The following is a 20,356-nucleotide window of genomic DNA, read 5'->3' as shown; positions in this document are numbered from 1 at the left end:
AAAAAAGCAAATGTGTACTTCCAGTTGCCTGACTGTCCCAGTTTTTTGTTGCTGACCATAGCACTTTTTCCCCCAGGGTGAAATCAAAATTCCCAAAATATATTTGATCATTGCCCAGTACTTGTAGTGCTTATTATATATATATATATATATATATATATATATATATATATATATATATATATATATATATATATATATATATATATATATATATATATATAATGTTTTAAAAATATAAAAAAATACCTACTATCCTAATTTTAAACCAGTGCAATAGTGCAATAGGTAACACACATTTCTTATTTTTTCGTAAATGCTAAACTTAAATATTGTTTAGGTCAATATTTACAGGCATCATCAATATCTGAAAAAAGAATTCAAGAGATGTTCACGTAAACATTATATTCAATAATATTCTCAATATATCACTCTGCTGGGTTTTCTTAACATACTTCCTCAACTTTTATGTGAATTTTAAGCAACATATACATCAGGATCCCTACATTAGGATACATATATGCCATCACAGATATTTTCCCGTATTAATGAGGTATCAAGATCCCACCATTAGGATACATATATGCCATCACAGATATTTTCCCGTATTAATGAGGTATCAAGATCCCACCATTAGGATACATATATGCCATCACAGATATTTTCCCGTATTAATGAGGTATCAAGATCCCACCATTAGGATACATATATGCCATCACAGATATTTTCCCGTATTAATGAGGTATCAAGATCCCACCATTAGGATACATATATGCCATCACAGATATTTTCCCGTATTAATGAGGTATCAAGATCCCACCATTAGGATACATATATGCCATCACAGATATTTTCCCGTATTAATGAGGTATCAAGATCCCACCATTAGGATACATATATGCCATCACAGATATTTTCCCGTATTAATGAGGTATCAAGATCCCACCATTAGGATACAAATATGCCATCACAGATATTTTCCCGTATTAATGAGATATCAAGATCCCACCATTAGGATACATATATGCCATCACAGATATTTTCCCGTATTAATGAGGTATCAGAGTAACTCGTCTTTCACAACCTGGAATCTACATGGTGTCTGTTTAACAATCTTTTCCAACAATCATCTTTTTGAAACTGGAAATTAAATGCAATTAAATAATAATCAAAGAACAGTAAATAGACATATATAATACCTTTAAGTGTCTTTAATTACTTGTTTGCTGACTGTCAATATTAAGACCTGCAATACTTTAGTACTCTTGGCTAAACACTTCATTCAAGTTCATGAACATTTGGCCTCTTGTTTCCAAGTCTGACTAAAGACCCCAAGACAAAGACTAACCCAAAACACCACTAAACTGTCCAAAAACTCTCACCTACCCAATTCTGCATTATATAATTAGCGAGTAAGATCAGGAGTTTTTTCCCCATGTTTTTAATCACCAAATGAAAGAACCCATGATTACCCTAAAACAGTAAAAGACTATCCCAAAACACCCTCAACTACCCAGGATACATGTAGGCAATAAAATAAAATCAAACCAAAAAAAGGGACAGTGATCAGTATAATTATCAAGTAAGATCAATCAAGTTTTTTTCCTTGTTGATAATTATTGAAGGAAAGACCTCAAGACATCGCAAAACTATCCCAAAACACCATAAGACTGTCCCAAAACACTCTCGTCTACCTAAGATACATGTATACAATTATGGGCAAAATTCAAAATTCATAACATCACAAGAAATTTTCAGTTGTTATTAAGGTAAAAGAACAGCGTGCAAATCAAGACAGTGACAGCATCTATTGGACAAAAGGTCAAAAATGCACCGATTGCTTTTTGCAGGATTTTAAATGGCAAATGGTAAATGTATTTAATAGTAATACTAAATGACATCAAAAAGGAAAGGAAACAATGACAAAAAGTAATATATATTTGTGTATCTAATAAAAAAAGAAAGAAAAAATCCCCCAAAATATCAATAAAAATGGGCCATGGAAAGTGTACCTCCTTGTGGTGTGGCCTGAATACATACTGATAAACGAAAATAAAATGAGTATTCAATCACTGTTCAGTGCACTTGGTATTTATATATCCATACATAATGCTTTTACTCAATGCTTAGAATCAGAAGCACAATAACTCTTTCATTGCTGTGGGTGACTAGGTAATTGGCTTGAACATTTCTTGGATTTTTAGTTTTCAATTATGGGGTATTTAAGATTAAACGATTATCTGTTCAAATGAAATAATTTCAACATTAAAACATAATTTGAAGTGTCTTGGGGTGTTTTCAAGAGTGTTTGGTGCATCTTGGGGTGATGAGTCACTCACCCCGTTCCCCTGTCAGTTTACCTTACAAGCCGTTTATTTAGGCAGTGAGATGTACAGAGGCTCATTACAAAGAAAATTATATGTTTCCATCAATGAACAGAGGGCTGGGGGGTGTGTGTGTTCCAATCTTTATTTTATGTGCTATTGATGTTATTCTGAAATATGTTATTTTCTCCGGAGCATATGTACAATAGTATCACAGGAAAAGATTGACTTCTGTGAGGTGTATCGGGGGCCCTGAGTGGTCCAAAGGGATCTCTGTTACGGATCACTGCCATTTCACCTCTGTCTGCGTGGGGTCGAGTCTTGAATTTGGCCAATGTTGGTATGTGAGTAAGCTTGCCAGTAGCTTCTCGTGGATCAGTGGTTCTTTCTGGGGTTTTCCCGGGTTCTTCCTCTACCATTAACACTGGCTGCCATGTATAACCTATCGTGTGTTGAAAATTGGCGTTAAACCCCACAACAACAACAACTGTGAGGTGTATCAAAATAAGTGACATACTACACGATCTTTACATCCAGGGGTCGTCTTATGAAAACTCGTGAAGAAACGAAGGAATATATCATTGTCATTTCTGATCTGTACTTTTCTAAAATAATTAATATTTCCAAAATAATGAGAGATATCAATATGAAAGAAGTATATTTATGAAAACGTGGAAGCCAATGCTTAAGTGCATCAAAACTGGGGAGTCTATGATATGACAGTACAGTACTGTAGTGCAGGGTGGTCCAACTGCAGTCCCACGGGAATCTTTTGTGTGACCCGCGCTCATAAAAAAATAAGTTCTATAATTACAGCATATATTAGCATGTATGCTTCCTAACTTCACATTTTTGGGTTCATATGGCCAGCGGGGTTGAAGATAGACCTGGTCTAAGACCACCTATTCCTACAGGTACGACATAGCATATGTTGATTTTGTTTAGGTGCTTGACGCCCACAACATAAATATCAGTGTCAGGTCTTACATGTGGGACTAAAGACTGCCTAGTACTAATATTAGTACCCTTACTCCTACCTCGTGGACAACAAGCCAAATTGAGGCTACGACATCATAGCTAAAGACTGTCCTGCTGTTGTGATGGCGTTTTTTGTTTTCTTAAGGTGCTATAAATCACTTAGAGCTTCGAAAAAGCACATGGTTTTAGAGAACGATTGAAACTTCGTCGCTAACTTGCACCTAAAAAGAGACGGGACTGAAAGAATTACGAGTTGTTTTTTGTCCACACATAGATCTATTATTTTTTGGGGGGGGCACCAGACAGATGCCCCCCCAAATCCTAGCCAAAAATGGGAAAGTGTTTACTTGAAACCCCCCTGATATGTTGCTCTGTTTATATTTTTTAAAAAAAGGATTTGGATCAAAAATTTTATGTTATGAATTTTTTGACAGGGTATTTAACTCCTAGTGTTTTCTATAGGTTTGTTCTTCCGGTTTAGTTTCTATCACCTAAAACCGGGGTCACTCCCCTATTAAGATTTTGGTGACCTTGGCTAGAGGTCTCCTATGTCCAGTGTTTGCTATCTGTGAGTATGCTATTTGTTTGTTCGTGCCATAGTGTGTCTATGTTGGGACAGCCTTCTGAATCAAATTTGTTCCCAGTTTTCTTACCACAGTTTATAAAGAATACCTGTTAATTTTACTTGTTTTATTTGAAATTTTGAATTTTGGCAAAAATACGGTGTACTGCTTTTTAAGAAAAAAAAAAAATAGCTTATTGCTTTAATGCGTGCTATATGTGAGTCATACTTCGCTTTTTTTAATTATTTTTTTATTATTTTTTTTTTAGGTCAGCATTATTTTGGGCTTTCTTTATTTCCATGTACATTGCCCTTATAAGGGTTGCCGCCTTTTATAATTCCATTTCATTAAATCGAATGGTGCCAAAAGGTTGTTTATTTTCCTGAACGAGGTAGCTTATACAGTCTAACCACTGTATGGGGTTGGTATGTAGAGGGTGCTGGATATTTCTGTTTTGTTTGTCCTGATATTCCTCATGTGGAGAATTTTCCGGACTCAACCCGGGCCTGTTCACTTCGCGTAGCGCCATGTGACATAGCCCCATGACATCCTCATCTCGTACTTTCTCCACATGTGTTCCCTGTCCTTGGTTTTCCTCAAAGAAAGAAGAAGAAGATATTAGTATCTCTAAATTTTACACGGCAATTATTTTCTGATACACAGGCCCTCGTTGTTTCTACAATATAGCTTGTTATCATGTATAAAGTTTTCTTTGTAAAGTTCCCATCTATATATAAAAAGTGTTGATGTTTATATATGTTATTTGTATTAATTTCAGTTATAACTTTATCTCTCTTAATTTGTGGTATTGGACATTGTACCAATTCATGATATTTAGAAAAAGGACCTTTTTTTTTTTACACAGTGGACATTTTGGCGGTTCTCTGACCATTCGCCGTCTCACTGCTACCTCTCCTGTCAACCACGCATTATGCATGTATTTGAAGCAAAGGCTTTGTATTTTCAGGGAGCCTAGTTTTTTTCCAGTGCCCCCATGCTTTATTCCAATTTACGTATATATTTTCTTCCTTTCTACTTTACTTTTTATGGGTTTTGTTATATCTTCCCGTATCCAGTCATATGTCAGTTTTTTTTCTCTATCCCATAAGGCTTTTTTTTTTTATCTCGGTATTTTATCAAACGTTATTTAATACTTCTTTATTTCCTAGGAACTACATATATTTTAGTTAGTTTATTACTTTTATAGATGTCCGCTCTATTTCTTAAAGTGAAGCCATAACGGTATATATAAATACCTTCCCATGGACTTTTCGGTTCTGCACTTAATCTTTTGAATCTATTTAAAATATTAGTGGCTTTCAGTAGTATGGGGCTGGGGAGTGCAACCCCTCCCCTCTCTGTGGCCTTGTAAAGCGTTTCTTTATTTACGTAATGTAGTTTGAAGTCCCAGATATAGTCAATTATGGTTTTATCAATTATATTTAATTCAGTATTACTGATTTCTAAGGACTTTAAAATATAGTTCATATGAGCGTACATATATGTTTTCACAACTTGTACTCTTTCCATTAGACATAATGGCGTGAGTGCCCAGATTTTCAAATTTCTTTCTATGGCTTCTTTTATTTTTTTGCAGTTTTCCTTTTCTTCTCCTTCCCCAAAGTATATCCTTAATGCTTTGACCTTATTTTTTATTTGGTGTGGAGGTAACCCTGGGTGATTACCTCTCCAGTTTCCTATTTTAAGTATTTCTGTTTTCTCATGATTAATCTCAGATCCCGATGCTTTTCCAAAATTTTCAAATTCTTTGATCGGGTGTTTAAAGGAGTTTTGATCCTTTATAAAGTTGGTGCAGTCATCAGCATGTTGCAGCATTTTCACTTCTTCTTTTATATTTGGTATCTTAATACCTTCAATGTTCTTGTTGAGTTTGATGCTTATACTTAGAATTTCAATTGTTATTACATATAATAGCATCGCTAGTGGGCACCCTTGCCTCACTGATCTTTTAAAATGTCAAATTTTTCTGTTCTGGCTCCATTTACCTGTACTCTAGAAGTTGTTTTATTATACAGGATTTTAGTCCATTTCGAAAGTTATTTCCGAATCCAAATTTTTCTGAACTTGTTGTATGTAGTTATGTTCTAATCTGTCAAAAGCTTATTCTTGATCAAAAAGTACCACAGCAGCTTTTTGTGCATTGTCATTTATATATTCAATTATTGTTTTTATACTAAGTATATTATTTTGTAAGTCCCTACCTTGTTGTCCGCATGTTTGGTTTATATTTATTATATTTCCCAGTCCTTTTTTTATCCTTTCCGCTAGTATCTTTCTAAGTATTTTGTAGTCATTGTTAAGGGGGGAGATGGGCCTCCAGTTTTTTTAAATCTTCTCTATCACCTTTCCCTTTATATATAATTATTATAATCCTTTCCCTCATTGTTTCAGTCATAACGTCATCTCTAAGTAAAATATTATTGAATAAACATTCCAAAATGGGCGACAGCTCCCCACAGAATTTCAAGTAGAAATCCGTGGTGAGCCCATCTCCACCTGGAGATTTTCCTTTAGTAAGACTTTGTATGTTTTTAAAAATTTCTTCTTGCGAGATGAAATCATCACATAAGTCTTTAGATCTATTAAATTCTTTATATGCTGCTGACCACACAAAATTAGTGCCGTAAAGCAATCTAACTTCCCGTGAGGAGCATTCATTATTTTCATTGAGGTGGCGCTCTACAGTTTCGTATTTTCCATAGGCTTAGGATTTTAAAGAAAAAGAATTTCCCCGGCTTTCCTCACTGGTTATGCCGGCTATTTAAACAAGACCTTGTATATCTTAGGTATAATTAAAAGAACCTTTAATTCCCTTTATTTTGGTGTATAATTGATGGGTGTACTATGGGTTATAGAGTATACAGCTTGGCCTTACTTCAAATGTGCACCTTTCAAAAAAGTGCTAGCTCTACTTGGTCGTTTTCACTTCCTGGTCTTAAGAGGTAAATTGTATTTAAAAAAAAGAGCCGATAACTTTTTTTGCATTTTATATATTTGATAATTCATTCATTGCACTTTCAGAAGCTGGTATTGTCTAGTGTGGCAAAATTCATTTTCCCTTTTTTAATAGCTGCTATGTAAAGTGTACTTTAGACTAATTCAGGCTGATTTTTTAACACAAGGGAGCAGTCATTTTAGTTAGCAGTGTGCTTAAATCATGTAAAATTTCCAAAAGCACAATATCCAAAGAAATATCATCCACATTACATTACTGTAGCATATAGGTATGCCAACATTCTCTCCATTGTGCATGTTTTAAATGCGAACTACTTCACCTTACATATGTCACTCTCTCTCTAAAGTACATATTAATTGGTACATATTAATAAAGAGAATATAGGTATTATTATTGTATGATTTAATTATGTTTATATGGCTGAAACATTTAAGTCGCAAGCATCAAAACAATCCTTTTGAATAATTCTCCTGCCTTTCCCTCCACAGAACAGTATTTATGAGTGTCAGAGTCTCTATCAAGTCCAGCCCCCCCGCCCCCATGATAAAAAGTGAGCTATTTTGAGAATGCACATTACATTTTGTAAACATAGCAACCAATGTTATGCTGAATGACAGGAACATGAAACTAGCCAGAATTATTTCTGAGATTCTGAGATATCAACAATGAATTTTACAATTTGAAAAGGGAGGTAACTCATCAGGTTCATAAAGGTCAAAGTGTAAAATATTTGCCTATTGTTTAATATGGAAGAAGCGAATTCACTTTCTCATCATTTAGTTTTTCATTTCATTGCAAATAAATGAAAAGAATTTTCACCATATATTTCTTTTACTTATTGCAACAGTTTTAAATTTAAGTTGACGCTATTCCTATGTTCTAAGACTTCTAATTTCCCCATAATTAAGGTCACTACTCACACAAACATGCCTCATTGCAAATTATGTAAGCAAGAGCAAAATGAGCATAATTAGCTTATTTTCATGATTAACATCAACATGAATGTACCATTTTATTCAGAACATCATACGTAATTATATGAAAATAAAAAAAAAATTGCAAACATTTTTATATTTGCTTTAAGGTGGCGCTCTACAGTTTCGTATTTTCCATCCTCACTGGTTATACTGGCTATTTAAAAAAGACTTTGTATATCTTAGGTGCAATTAAAAGAACCTTTAATTCCCTTTATTTTGGTATATGATTGATGGGAGTACTATGGGTTATAGAGTATACAGCTTGGCCTTACTTCAAATGTGCACCTTTCAAAAAAGTGCTAGTTCTACTTGGTCATTTTCACTTCCTGATCTTAAGAGGTAAATTGTATAAAAAAGAGCCAATAACTTTTTTTACATTTCATGTATTTGGTAATTCATTCATTGCACTTTCAGAAGCTGGTATTGTCTAGTCTGGCAAAATTCATTTTCCCTATTTTAATAGATGCTATGTATAGTGTACTTTAGACTAATTCAGGCTGATTTTTTAACACAAGGGAGCAGTCATTTTAGTTAGCAGTGTGCTTAAATCATGTAAAATTTCCAAAAGCACAATATCCAAAGAAATATCATCCACATTACATTACTGTAGCATATAGGTATGCCAACATTCTCTCCACTGTGCATGTTTTAAATGCGAACTACTTCACCTTACATACGTCACTCTCTCTAAAGTACATATTAGTTGGTGAGCGCCCCCTGAGGGAAAACAACTTGGAAATTTAGAGTGCCATCTGTTGTTATAATGCCATGCTAATATTGTAGTATCCCATTATGACAACAGATGGCGACACGAGTTGGATAAAAAAGACGATACTGACAAAATTAGATTGTTGCAAGGCCAAATCTAAATGAAATCAGGAGTTAGAATGGTGTAATTTGTAATATTGCAAGTTTATAAACAGAATACAAAACTTGTAATAACTGACATAGCATTTGCCATTCGACAAATTACAGAACGAATTCAGCGTTTAGCAAAAAGCAAGATACATTGACTCAGAAGTTAAGTAGATCTAAGCACTTGCAACTATCCCTTTACAGTTTGCATCAATGAAGAATACAATATACATGGATAGAATTATGAATGTAGCACATGCAAACAGCCATTTACAATAATGCAGAAGGAAAGTAGCACTTGCAAACTGCCAAGTACAGTTTGCACCAAGAAGAATACAATAAACATGGATAGAATTTGAAAGTAGCACTTGCAAGCAGTCATTTACAATAATGCATCAAGAAAAAATAGAAAATAGCATAGAATTATGGCGGTAATCGCCCTCCATAGAATAGGACGTGATCCACTGTTTACAGAAATGAGGTATGGTTGCGAAGAATTGACCGACATGGTGGTACTCCTGCGATCTCGGGGGCCAGTCTGTATGACGTGGATCTATTATTAAGTCCAGTATTATGACGTGGTTCAATTATTAACTAGGCTACACTAACAAAAATATATTACGCTTTTGGATATATATAGTGTGACACATGCAGTCAACAAATGACAAAGCAAAACAAATACCCACTAGGGCACCTGCCACCAATCTTACATTAATCCGCCCCATTTGCATCATTGAGAAAGCTGCATGAGGTCTGGTATGAATACGCGAAACGTTATCTTACCAACAATGAATTAAAATAAATGTTAGCTGATGAAATTATTTCGGATGAGGATAGATCCCAACATAACTTGAAGTATAAGCTCGCCAGATTCAATATCCTAGCCTACAATAGTCCCCTGCCCTTGAGATCTTATGTGCAACACTGTATATTCATCTTTCTATGTATCTATCTTTCTATATGGGTATTATAGAAAAAGTTCGCTTGCGCAATTTTTCTCCAACTATATATGAATGAATCACGAGTCTGAAAATAGCAAGAAAACAAAGGAAAGGAAACAGAGGAAAAAGAAAATGGCAATAAAAGAATCGGTCAGCTTTCCACGACGCTCCGCTTGTATAAGGTAGGGCATTAGTCTCACAGCTAGACAGTTTGGATAGAAATTCGACTGCTACATCGTCAGGGCCGTAGAGAGCGATCACGGGCTGTGTGGTAAGAACACCAGGGCCGTCATTTCAACTTTTTCGGGGGGGGGGGACAAAATTTGATGGGCTTGTTAATTTTCGTATATAGGCAACAGCAATTTTACATTTTACATGCAATTACACCCCACCCACCCCATGACGTCCCTAAGAAACACCCGGGCCTCCTAATATTTGTTGAAAGAAAATTTTTCTTTTATAAAATTAAAAATTGTTGTTAGGCCCGAGCCCCGAGGATATATCCCTGGTTGCCCTCCCCCCTCTTGTCGGCCCTGTACATCGTTTACTTCTTGTTTCCAACATTTCAACTGGCTACCATTTATATGAGCGGCCCTGAAACTAATTGAAGCAAATAAAAGGGAAGAACTATTGTATATACGTGTTGAAAGAGATATAACTCTAGAAATTACGGAATCAGTTAGACCTACTTGTTGGTCTAGGAATTAGTCACAGGGGCTCGTTGCTTACAATTTAATTGTCGTACATGTACTATATAATTACTATATGTAGTTATTATATAGTACATGTATGACAGGTCAAATGTAAGCAACGATACGAGCCCCAGTGGAATTAGTGAGATTATCAAAGACGGCGAACTAGAACATATTGTTGCTTTAAAACATAGACCTGCCAATGCAACAATGGCTACCGAATCACCAAGGAAACTCCCCTTGATGCCCTTTACTTCTTATTATTTCGGTCGCAGGTATAAACAAATGGAAAAGTATCATAAGGCCGGCCCTGAAACTAGTTGAAGCAAATAAAATGGAAGAACTATTGTATTTATGTGTTCAAAGAGATATAACTCGAGAAATTAAGGAATCAGTGAGATTATCAAAGACGACGAACTACATCATATTCTTGCTTTAAAACATAGACCCGCCATGCAAATATGGCTACCGTATTGCTAAAGAAACTCCTCTTGATGCCCTTTATTACTTGTTATGTCGGTAGCAGGTATAAACAAATGGAAAAGTGTTCTAATACTACAGGTTGATTACCCAAACTTCGATTTGGGGTAGCAAATATCCACAAAGCAACGCGCTGTTAGCTTGTGTTGCCAATCGATTCTCTATCAAACATGTCTACATCACGTATATTCAAGATAAAAATCTGATTTAGTCGTTGATAAGGATCTTTACCTCATCGAAATGGTACATAAATTATACTTGTAATTAAGTTCCCCTATAGCACGAAATACAAAATAAAGCTAAAGTTCCCGGGCTTGTATCAAAGAACAAAGAAGTGAAGTTGAACTGCAATCGTGCTGTAACGGAGATAATTGTTTACAAATCCTAAAATAGGGCTATCTCCGCTTGATGGAAGAAAAAAAAATGGGGGGGGGGGGAGACGAACGGACGGAGTGAAGCCTTCAAATAGTCCCCACGTATTTAATTTATTCTAACCCAGGTTCGTTTCTAATAAAAGGGTATTCGGTGATATAATATAGTTATTTGAGAGAGAGAGAGAGAGAGAGAGAGAGAAGTCTAAAAGTAGAACGACAAGTTAGAAGAAAAAGAAAGTTCATTTCATTAAAGTGAAAGTATTACTTAATGAAATCAAGAAGCAAACATAAAATTCAAATGAAAATAATAAGGTATATTTAAGGTAAATAATTAGTTAAATAATCAGTTACACATGAAGGATATGTTTTAGGTCGATAGAGACTAAACTTGGAAGGAAATTATAGTCTGATAATACAAACCCGTTTGTTTGTACCCCCCTACCGATTTAAATAACGGAAACCTTTAATGTGATAAAAAGTGCAAGGAGCTTAGTCAATTCATTCATTTACTCTGAGTAGAGTGGCCCTAACACCATCATTTTACGCGCGTTTCATGCTTAACGGAAGTTTTCAGTGCAATGGACGGACATGCTCAAATCCATTTCCAGTTTCTGGACAAGTCCATTTTTAGCAAAGGGGTGTATCACGACTACAGATGTACATACATAAGTCGTCTGTTTCCGACATTTGCAATGTCGAATCAGCAAAGGAAAATGACAACTACGCCTTTCGTGTGGATTTAACAAGCGGTTTAATTTCTATGCTCATGTATGCAGAGGGATATAATTCCAAACTCTCAACGTTATGTAATTTACGCAATTATTCAGCATTTGCCAAACAAGATGAACTACGTCATTATGTTGTCTGATGGAAATAAACTAGCCTATAGTGTACGAAATATGGCGCCGTGTTAGTATGGAAAGTCCGTTAAGCATGAAATGGTGCTGGGGATGCCTGCATTAGTGCCACTCTGGTCACAGTCAGTTAGAAATTATAAATCAATGATTCAACTGACTTAGTCCTGTGCACTTTTTATCACATTAAACGTTCTCGTTTTTGAAATCGGTAGGGGGGTACAAACAAACGGGGATCTTGTACGCCAAAACAAACCAGACGACTGTATCGTCTCGATATAGTAACTCTGTAGACACACGTCTGGTCTAACGCCAAACAATGGCGACTGTACTACGCTTCAACAACCGCAAACAGCGATTCCGCCCGACCTGACGCTGGGGCGGTCGAAAAGCATATATAAAATGAAATGTGTACACGCGCCGCGACCGGACTATCCAACATGCGCAGAGAGTGGATTTGTGCACTGACCGGTAAAAATGGTCCGATGTAAACAGAGCTCTAGTAAACACTTCATGCAGAAAAGAAAGAAAAAAAAAGGGGGGGGGGGTAACTTTGAATTTCAGTGAAAATAAGTACAAAATTAGCCACATCGTATATTAAAGAAAATAGCCCCGGAACGCTGTATTATCGCGGTACATAATGTTGTTATCGGTATATATTAAAACCGTTTTGTTGTTACTGCATGGTTACATTTTGTGAAGTTTCTGTGACTTTCGCTCTACCTATTCCTATAAAAATTCTCTGTCAATCGAAGCCCGTAAATGTACATAAATCAAATATAGTTGATGACCCAGATTCAATTACCATGGGGGAACAACTCTATATTATCGCGGTATTTACATAACTTGAGTATGGTAGCACGCACGTATCATAATAAACGTAACTTTGAACTTACCTGTAAGAATGAATGTCCACACTTGCACTGGATGAATATTCCACATAAATATAAGGATCCAGTGATTAAATGGAATATACACTTGAAATCCATGAATAAAAACTCAACAAATTGTTTAAAAAAATTAAATATCTATGAATTTTAAATGCAGTGTGGGTAAAGAAATGAACTATGTCGCCTAACAACTGATGTTGCACAACAAAATGAAAGGTGTGTCCAGTGTTGGCAATTGTCACACTGTGCCCATTTAACAATCACAAGATTAACACAAACCCTAAATGCAGGTGGCTGATGCTTGTGACATACACAATAATTTGAAGATTCATCCTCAGATACAGATAAGCTGTCTTGACTGTCCTCAAATACGTTTTCATCATCATCGTCTACATAATATGCAGAAGGACCAGGTTGAGGAGAAGAAGGGATTGTAATCATAGGTGATGTTTTCGAAAAAAATTGGCTGTAGTACAAGATTTCTTTGAGAAAGTAGGTACTATTCTGATATTCATTATTTCTGTACTTGCTGACTTCACAGTTGAGACAGATAATTTCCTGACAGTGAAACTTGTGGAATTGCCTAGAATAATTGGTGCTTCTTTGTAAGGTTTTGAAGCTGATGAGTTTTGCATCATGTTGACATTCTTCTTCTTTGCTAGGTTACCAGTAAGGAATGGTGTAACAAATTTTTTGTGTGGCTTTTGGGCAATTTTTATAATTTTTCTCTTCTTAAAGAAATCATGTATGTCTTCATCTTTCTCTGCTGTTTTGGCATTCATAATAACATCTTTATCGTAATCCTGAGTTGCTGCTTGAGAGGTTTCTGTAATTTGTTCTTCAGCATGACTGGCATCATTCCCCACATGGTAAATGGTTGATGGTGCTAACTGGGAATCCAAAACTTTCTTATTTAAGAATGGATAAATTAACAATTACCAAAAGCAGAAATTAAATTTTCAGGAGACATTGCCTTCAAATAAGGTTTACAAATAAGTTTTGCAATGTCATATCTTGTTACTTGTTGTCCTGGGTTCTTCTGCAGTAATGGCTGACATTCAGTGTTGTACATTGATTTGAAGGGTCCAAAAATACCAATGTCCAGAGGCTGGGTGATATGGCTTATATGAGGTGGCAGTACAAAAAGAATGACAGTTTTTATTCGGCCAGTCTAGAAGTGTTAAAGATATATGTCATTTATGACCATCATACAATATGAGGGTGGGCTGTGAGTTATTTCTATCAGCTATTCCACTATGCTTTGCAATGTGTTTGGTGATGTAATTATGAAATATGGTTGAGTTTGAGCAACACTATCTGACATCTCACCAACAGATCCTGGACGAGCACCATCTAACAACTGAGTATTCCACTTCTTCCCAGGGAAGACAAAGTATGGTGGGATGTGGTTTCCAAGCACACTGCCACACCCAATCATGGTTACATTTTGTGATCTTGTTGATGCCACTGCTTGTGCCTGAGTATCCTTGCCACATACAACTCTTGGAGGTGAATGCTCAGTATTGATTCCAGTTTCATCAATATTAAATATTTTATCTGGCCTTTCTCTTAAATTGTTGACTGTAAGGATGGTTGATGCTCCTTACAATAGTGGTTTAGTACATCCCTTGAAGCTCATTTTGCTCGCATGACAGATAGCTTCTGTGGCCTGGCAAGTTTTAAATCTGGCCACCTGCACATAAACCCATAAAACCAGCAATCACTCAATGGTCGTTCACTTGGATCTTTTTTTCCACAAGACACTGCATAGTCTGCTGCAAGGTACTGCACATTTGCCTTTGTATATCCGATATCAGCCATATACTTGAGATGATCTACCAGTTGATGCTCTTCATTATCATTGACAATTCTCTCTGGACCTGCCTTGGCATCAAGGGATACATGTCCTCTAGTTCTCTCTCTCAAATTTGACTCTGGAACACCAAACTGCCTAGCTGCATGATAAACAGACATGCCTGCAAGAGTTGCATTAAAAGCTCTATGTAAATTTGTATACATGTATTATACTGTCTCTTTGCTTTCTTCATATGTTGATTCTGAAAGACAGAATTAATATAAGTTTGTGATGATAATAGGTGTGTGTGTGTATATATATATATATATATATATATATATATATATATATATATATATATATATATATATATATATTAAGGTATGAATACTAATGAATGTGTTGTTGTTATTATTATTATTATTTAAAAATAACAAATGGAAACAGTTAAGTATTGATAATTTCATATTTATGTATGATGCGCATGGTCATTATTTACGTTTTGTCCATTTTGGTCCTTATTGGCTACCATAGAATCTAATTCCATGAGCAGCCTTGATATGGCTTGTACGTCACCACCGGTATATAACCTATAATTATTAAAGTGCAGACAACACATTTAGTATATTTAGTACTCAAGACTGATGTAGATATTAAAATTTCGATAGTACTTTTGTATATAGTGATCCGTGAAATTGCATGCACCTTAACAGATAGTGTGTTTCCGGGTTTTTCAAAGTATACTTACCAAAAATGTTGACATTTTAATGAAACTGTGTTCTAACCGATCTGCGTAACCTCTTTTCTGCAACTTTACTAAAGTAAACAGCCGCTAGGTGTGCAAAATTACTCTGGAAATCCCGTTTGCCGCGATAATACAGCGTTTGACAGCCAGTTAAATTGAAACTTTGATTTTATAACTGACCTCTTTTCTTTTAGTCGCTGCTATTTAAACATCCCAAGGGATAGTTTTATGTCAGTTCCAATCATTACAGATTACCGTTTATACATACTATGTGTAACAGGCATAGAGTGAAAGTTTTTTTAAATTTTTGTTTAAGATTAGTGAAAATTGTGTTTTCTCAAAACATGACCGTGTCAGTGGTTTAGAATCTTATTTTTAGCAAAGCTTCCATTTGATTAAAATCAGATCTCAATATCACCTAGGACAGAGGTGATTTGATTTCGACTGCGCCGTGTGTAGGTATGTATGTCAACATCTTGAAAATACATTTATTAATTTCACCAGAGCGATCAAAATTTCCTCAGGAAAACATTTTTTTCCGACAAACCCGACGCGCACCTAACTGTAAAATTAGAGGGGCCCCGGGTGTCGGGGTATCACATTTTTAGCACTGCTGGTGTAGATAAAAAAATCAATGAATTGATTGTTGCATTTTGTGGTCACTTACTCGGCTTTCTGCCTATTTTCATAACTTACACGTTTAACACTTTTCCCAGGATTTAAAATATCCAACAGTATGTCTGGAACAGCGACAACTTTTAGTCTAGGCCTAGCATTTGCGTATCCTAAAGCTATCATTTTTTTTTCAGGATCGTTCTCGTAACATTCCTTTAGAAATGTAATGATCACAGAGTGATGTATGGTGTTGCTTTGAAATCGACTCGCTTGTAATAATGTATCCATACTTTCTTTATGCCTTTATCTTTGGAAAAGGAAAATAATGTTGTCCACGGGCTTTTCTTAATGTGCTATTACACCCGTAAGCAACGCAAAACGGCATTGTCTTTTACTCTGGCAAGTCCCAGTTGGGATGCTGAAGTTGCTACTGTGACGTCACACCCCGAAAGTAACCGAATAGGCGCGGAAATTTTGCATACCAGGTCACGGAAATTCAGCTCCTAGAAGATATGCCAATATTTAAATATTGGCATTACGGTCGCAGACAATACTTCAGATTCAGGTTTTCTTCTATAGTGTTTTTATTATTATTCTGTATTTCCATTGGTTTCTGGTCTCCTTTAAAGTAAATGACACATTAAATTTCCATCCACCATCACAGTGCATATTACTATCTATCTATCTATCTATCTATTGACTCAGTCACACTTGACCATTAAGCAACAGTTAATACGTGGTTACAGTAAAGATGGAAGTAATAGGATAGTCAGAAGAGTTAAGATAGGAAAGACAGCAGTAAGTAAAAGAGTGTACGTTTTCATCCCTTCATCCTCAGACCAATCCGGCTACCACAGCAGTGATAAGATAATGAACCTCAACCAGCATACCCCCAGGAATCAAAAGGTCATACTTGTAGCTGACTATTTCATTAGATTGTGATTCTGGAAAGCTGCCGCTTGTGAGACACCAGGTCAGGAGCTTCTGCAATTATTGATGGTAATTTGTTCCAGGTCCCTATTGTATGTGGGAAGAAGCTGAACTTGGAACAATCTGTCGATGCTGACTTTAATTGGAACTTTTTCCTGTGGTTTTCCCTAGTTTGGCTATTATGCTAGGGTCAGGTATTAGCCCGCTGGTATGTCCACTAGGTTGATCGCTATCTTGTACAACATGGTCAGCTGGGCATTGGTTTGCCTGGATTCGATTGATTCCCACTGGAGATAGTTCAACATTGCACTGACACTGCTATTGTTATGATATCTGTTCATGGTGAATCTCGCAGCTCTCCTCTGAACTATCTCTATCTTATTTATTGGGTCTTTATTATGTGGGTTCCACACAGTTGTACACTACTCAAGGCCTGGCTGAACCAGAGTGAAATATAGTCTGCACTTTTTACTTCTTCATTGTTGATTTGAAGGTTGCAGCGCAAAAAAACCAAGGTTACTGTTCCTTTTTTTTCACTATCTTGTCTTTGTGCCTTTTTTAAGAGAGGTCTGTGGACAATTCTACCCCGAGATATTTTGTTGCCTGCTCGCAGACTAGCTTGTGCCCCTTAAGAGTATATTTGGACAAGATTGGTGATTAGTAGTAAATGGGGTGAGATTAGCGTCAATGGGAATTAGCATTACAGAGACCCCTGGGTCAGATTAGCGTCAAGGGAAATTTAACATGGAGAAAAATCGTGGGTCAGATTAGCGTCAAGGGAAATTAACATGGAGAAAAATCGTGGGACGGTTTAGCGTCAAAGGAATTTAAACAGGGTGGGACTTTATAGCGTCAAGGGAAATTGAACATGGGATTTTTTTTTTTTTATTATTTTAAAAAAGGGGCAGGCAATGGAAAGGCTATCTCTTTTCGAGAAATATGGCTGGCCCTGAAAAGGGCCTTTGGGTTTATGTTAATATTAATATTAACATAGATGGCATCTGTCACATCTTCTTCTTCTTCTTCTTAAACTCCTTCTAACTGCCGGTCCATACACAAGTACCCTCTTGAGACATCCTTGTCTTTCTATGTAAACTCTCCTCATCCATTGACTAGTATCTGTCCTATCAACAACAGTCCACTTGGACCTGACATACATGAGCATGTCCGTCCTAAACATCATGGAAGACACAAGGGTGGATGACTCAACTGTGGTCCACATCTTGAAGCGACGAGAATAGGTGAATCAATGCAGTGAACTGCGCTTATTTATAGGTACAGGAAGGATTGAAACGGATTGAATTCATTCACCAATCCGAACACGCGTTACAAAATTCAGTCAGCTCGCATCCAATCCGAAGAGAGCAGTCTGTGACGTCACGTGGTCTATATAGATTCGTTAGCGCTTGTGTGCAGTCAATCTATGCGACAGTGATTCAAAATGACGATAACTCAGAAAACGATCCATTGGGGTGCACCAGCAGGGGAGACTGCCCAAGGGAACCCGGACTTACTTTCAGAAGAGGTACATTGGGATTTTGTGGATTTTCTTACCTCGCAAGAATTTGTTCCGGAACTTTCGTTACCTTCTTCATTACCGCAAGTGGAGAATTTTAGACAGAGACAGAAAGAAGAATTGGAGAAATTTATGCAACGACAAAAGGAAGCGGAACAAGCTTTTCTCCTACAGCAACAGCAACAGCAACAAGAAGAGGTAAGAAAAAACAACAGCAACAACAGCAAGAAGAAGTAGCAGCAAAGAAACAAGAGGGTGAAAATCAAACGGCTACGGTACTGTTGGACATTTTAGCGGAGTTAAGAAGTCTGAAACAAATGTATCAGACTTCTTTATCACGACCGAAGAGAATACGACCTTCCCGAGCTAAACACGCCAACCCTGTGACTAAGCCTGTCCTACCACCCTTAGTGATTTCAACCCAATCATCAGAAGTAGGCCTTGGCCGTGGCAAAGGCTTAAGGCAGTTAAAGTTGATTGGTTAAACTCACTCCTACACCATAAAGAACAAAGGCCCTTTTCAGGGCCACCCACATTTCTCGAAAAGAAATACAATTTCAATTTGCCAATAACTCAAAAATAAACCCCACCCATTTTACCCTTATAGTACGTGTCTGTGTATGAGTGCTTGAGTTTAGCTTCTTATTTTAAAATCAAAACTCAAAGACACTTACCTTATATCATTCATGTATTCTTTTATCCATTTTTTACAATCCAATTCACAATTCACCACAGAACACTTTAAAAAGTTCGTACACTTCTTCTTTCTCCTTATTTAGTCTTTCTGTTTTTTGAATTTCTTCACCGTTTTTTCCTCATTTTCTTCCCTTCTTCTTTTCTTCTCCTGTTTCTTTGCCTCTTTTAAATAGAATTGTCTTCTTTCTTCCTCTTCTTCCTCTGAAGAATCCCTCTCTTCTTTCGAAGAATCCCTCTCTTCTTCCGAAGAATCCCTCTCTTCTTCTGAAGAATCCTTCTTTTCTTCTGACTCCTCTTGTTTCTTTCTTGGGCAATCTGGAGACCAATGTCCTTTTTCTTTACAATAATAACAGGTATCTTGACTTTTGTCTTTTTTAGCCCCTGTTTTTTTTTCTTTTTTGACGGTCTGGACACTCTGAAGACCAATGCCCTTTCTTCTGACAGATATAGCAAGTATCTTGACTTTTATCTCGAAAGGAAGGAGAGTAGTCCGTCGGCTGGTCTGAAGAGAATTTTCTAATGACCCCTCGCAAAGCTCTGACGAAACGTTCCATCTGGGTAGTCTCTTCCATCGTTGTGCTCGGCTTGAGAGTGAAATGAATAGTGAAAGGACAAGACACACACCCTTTTTATATACGCTGGTTTGCCAAGACTATAAATTAGTCTATGGTGTTTAAACTTGAGTCATTTGACGTTTTGCACTCAAGATGAAACGATCCCATTCATTCGAGAAGAAAGAAGAAGAAGAAGAAAGTAAGAGGCAGAAACGTGATCTATCGCCTCGTACCAGGGCTGAAATCTTGGCACAAATTCATGCCAGTGATTTTGAAGAGGACATGAGTGAACCAGAATCCGAACCCTCTAAACCAAGTTCACCACCCTTAGTCAACCCTGAAAAATACTATTCCATTCGAGAGACGGAAAAGCGCTCCTCTAGAAAATTTAGAACCACGGCTTACACCTACACGGTGAAGTTTAAAGATTTCAAGGCCGACGTACCCTTGGAGAAAGCAGAAGGGTTTATCACCGAGATGTGGGATTCTTTGCTCACCGCACTCAAGCGACAATGTCAAGCCAAAGAAGACGATCGCTTGACACTATCCATAGATCACGACGGTTTGAAATCCCCTGTTTGGATCGAGTTTAGCAGACCC

At 36.6% G+C, this 20,356-nt stretch overlaps 1 protein-coding gene and 1 long non-coding RNA gene across 2 annotated transcripts in view; one reads left to right on the top strand and one right to left on the bottom strand.

Moving 5' to 3' along the window:
- Positions 1–260: 260 nt before the first annotated feature.
- Positions 261–14,879, bottom strand: LOC149786759 (uncharacterized). Its single transcript, XM_089978077.1, is given in 7 exon segments — positions 261–4,460; positions 12,912–13,563; positions 13,694–13,754; positions 13,845–14,071; positions 14,073–14,131; positions 14,167–14,507; positions 14,630–14,879. Coding segments are annotated over 6 exon segments (1,449 nt in total). The 3' UTR covers positions 261–4,460; positions 12,912–13,052.
- Positions 9,703–20,356, top strand: part of LOC149786757 (uncharacterized) — a 42,228-nt gene continuing 31,574 nt past the window's right edge. Inside the window, exon 1 of the long non-coding RNA XR_016425025.1 lies at positions 9,703–9,797. This is a non-coding gene — a long non-coding RNA (uncharacterized LOC149786757). The remainder of the gene's footprint in view (positions 9,798–20,356) is intronic.

This window comes from Sinohyriopsis cumingii, chromosome 12 (assembly GCF_028554795.1).
Source record: "Sinohyriopsis cumingii isolate HCF-2022 chromosome 12, ASM2855479v2, whole genome shotgun sequence".
Taxonomy (NCBI): domain Eukaryota; kingdom Metazoa; phylum Mollusca; class Bivalvia; order Unionida; family Unionidae; genus Sinohyriopsis; species Sinohyriopsis cumingii.
Note: the sequence above shows the minus strand (reverse complement) of the source record. Positions and strands in the feature narration are given on the sequence as shown.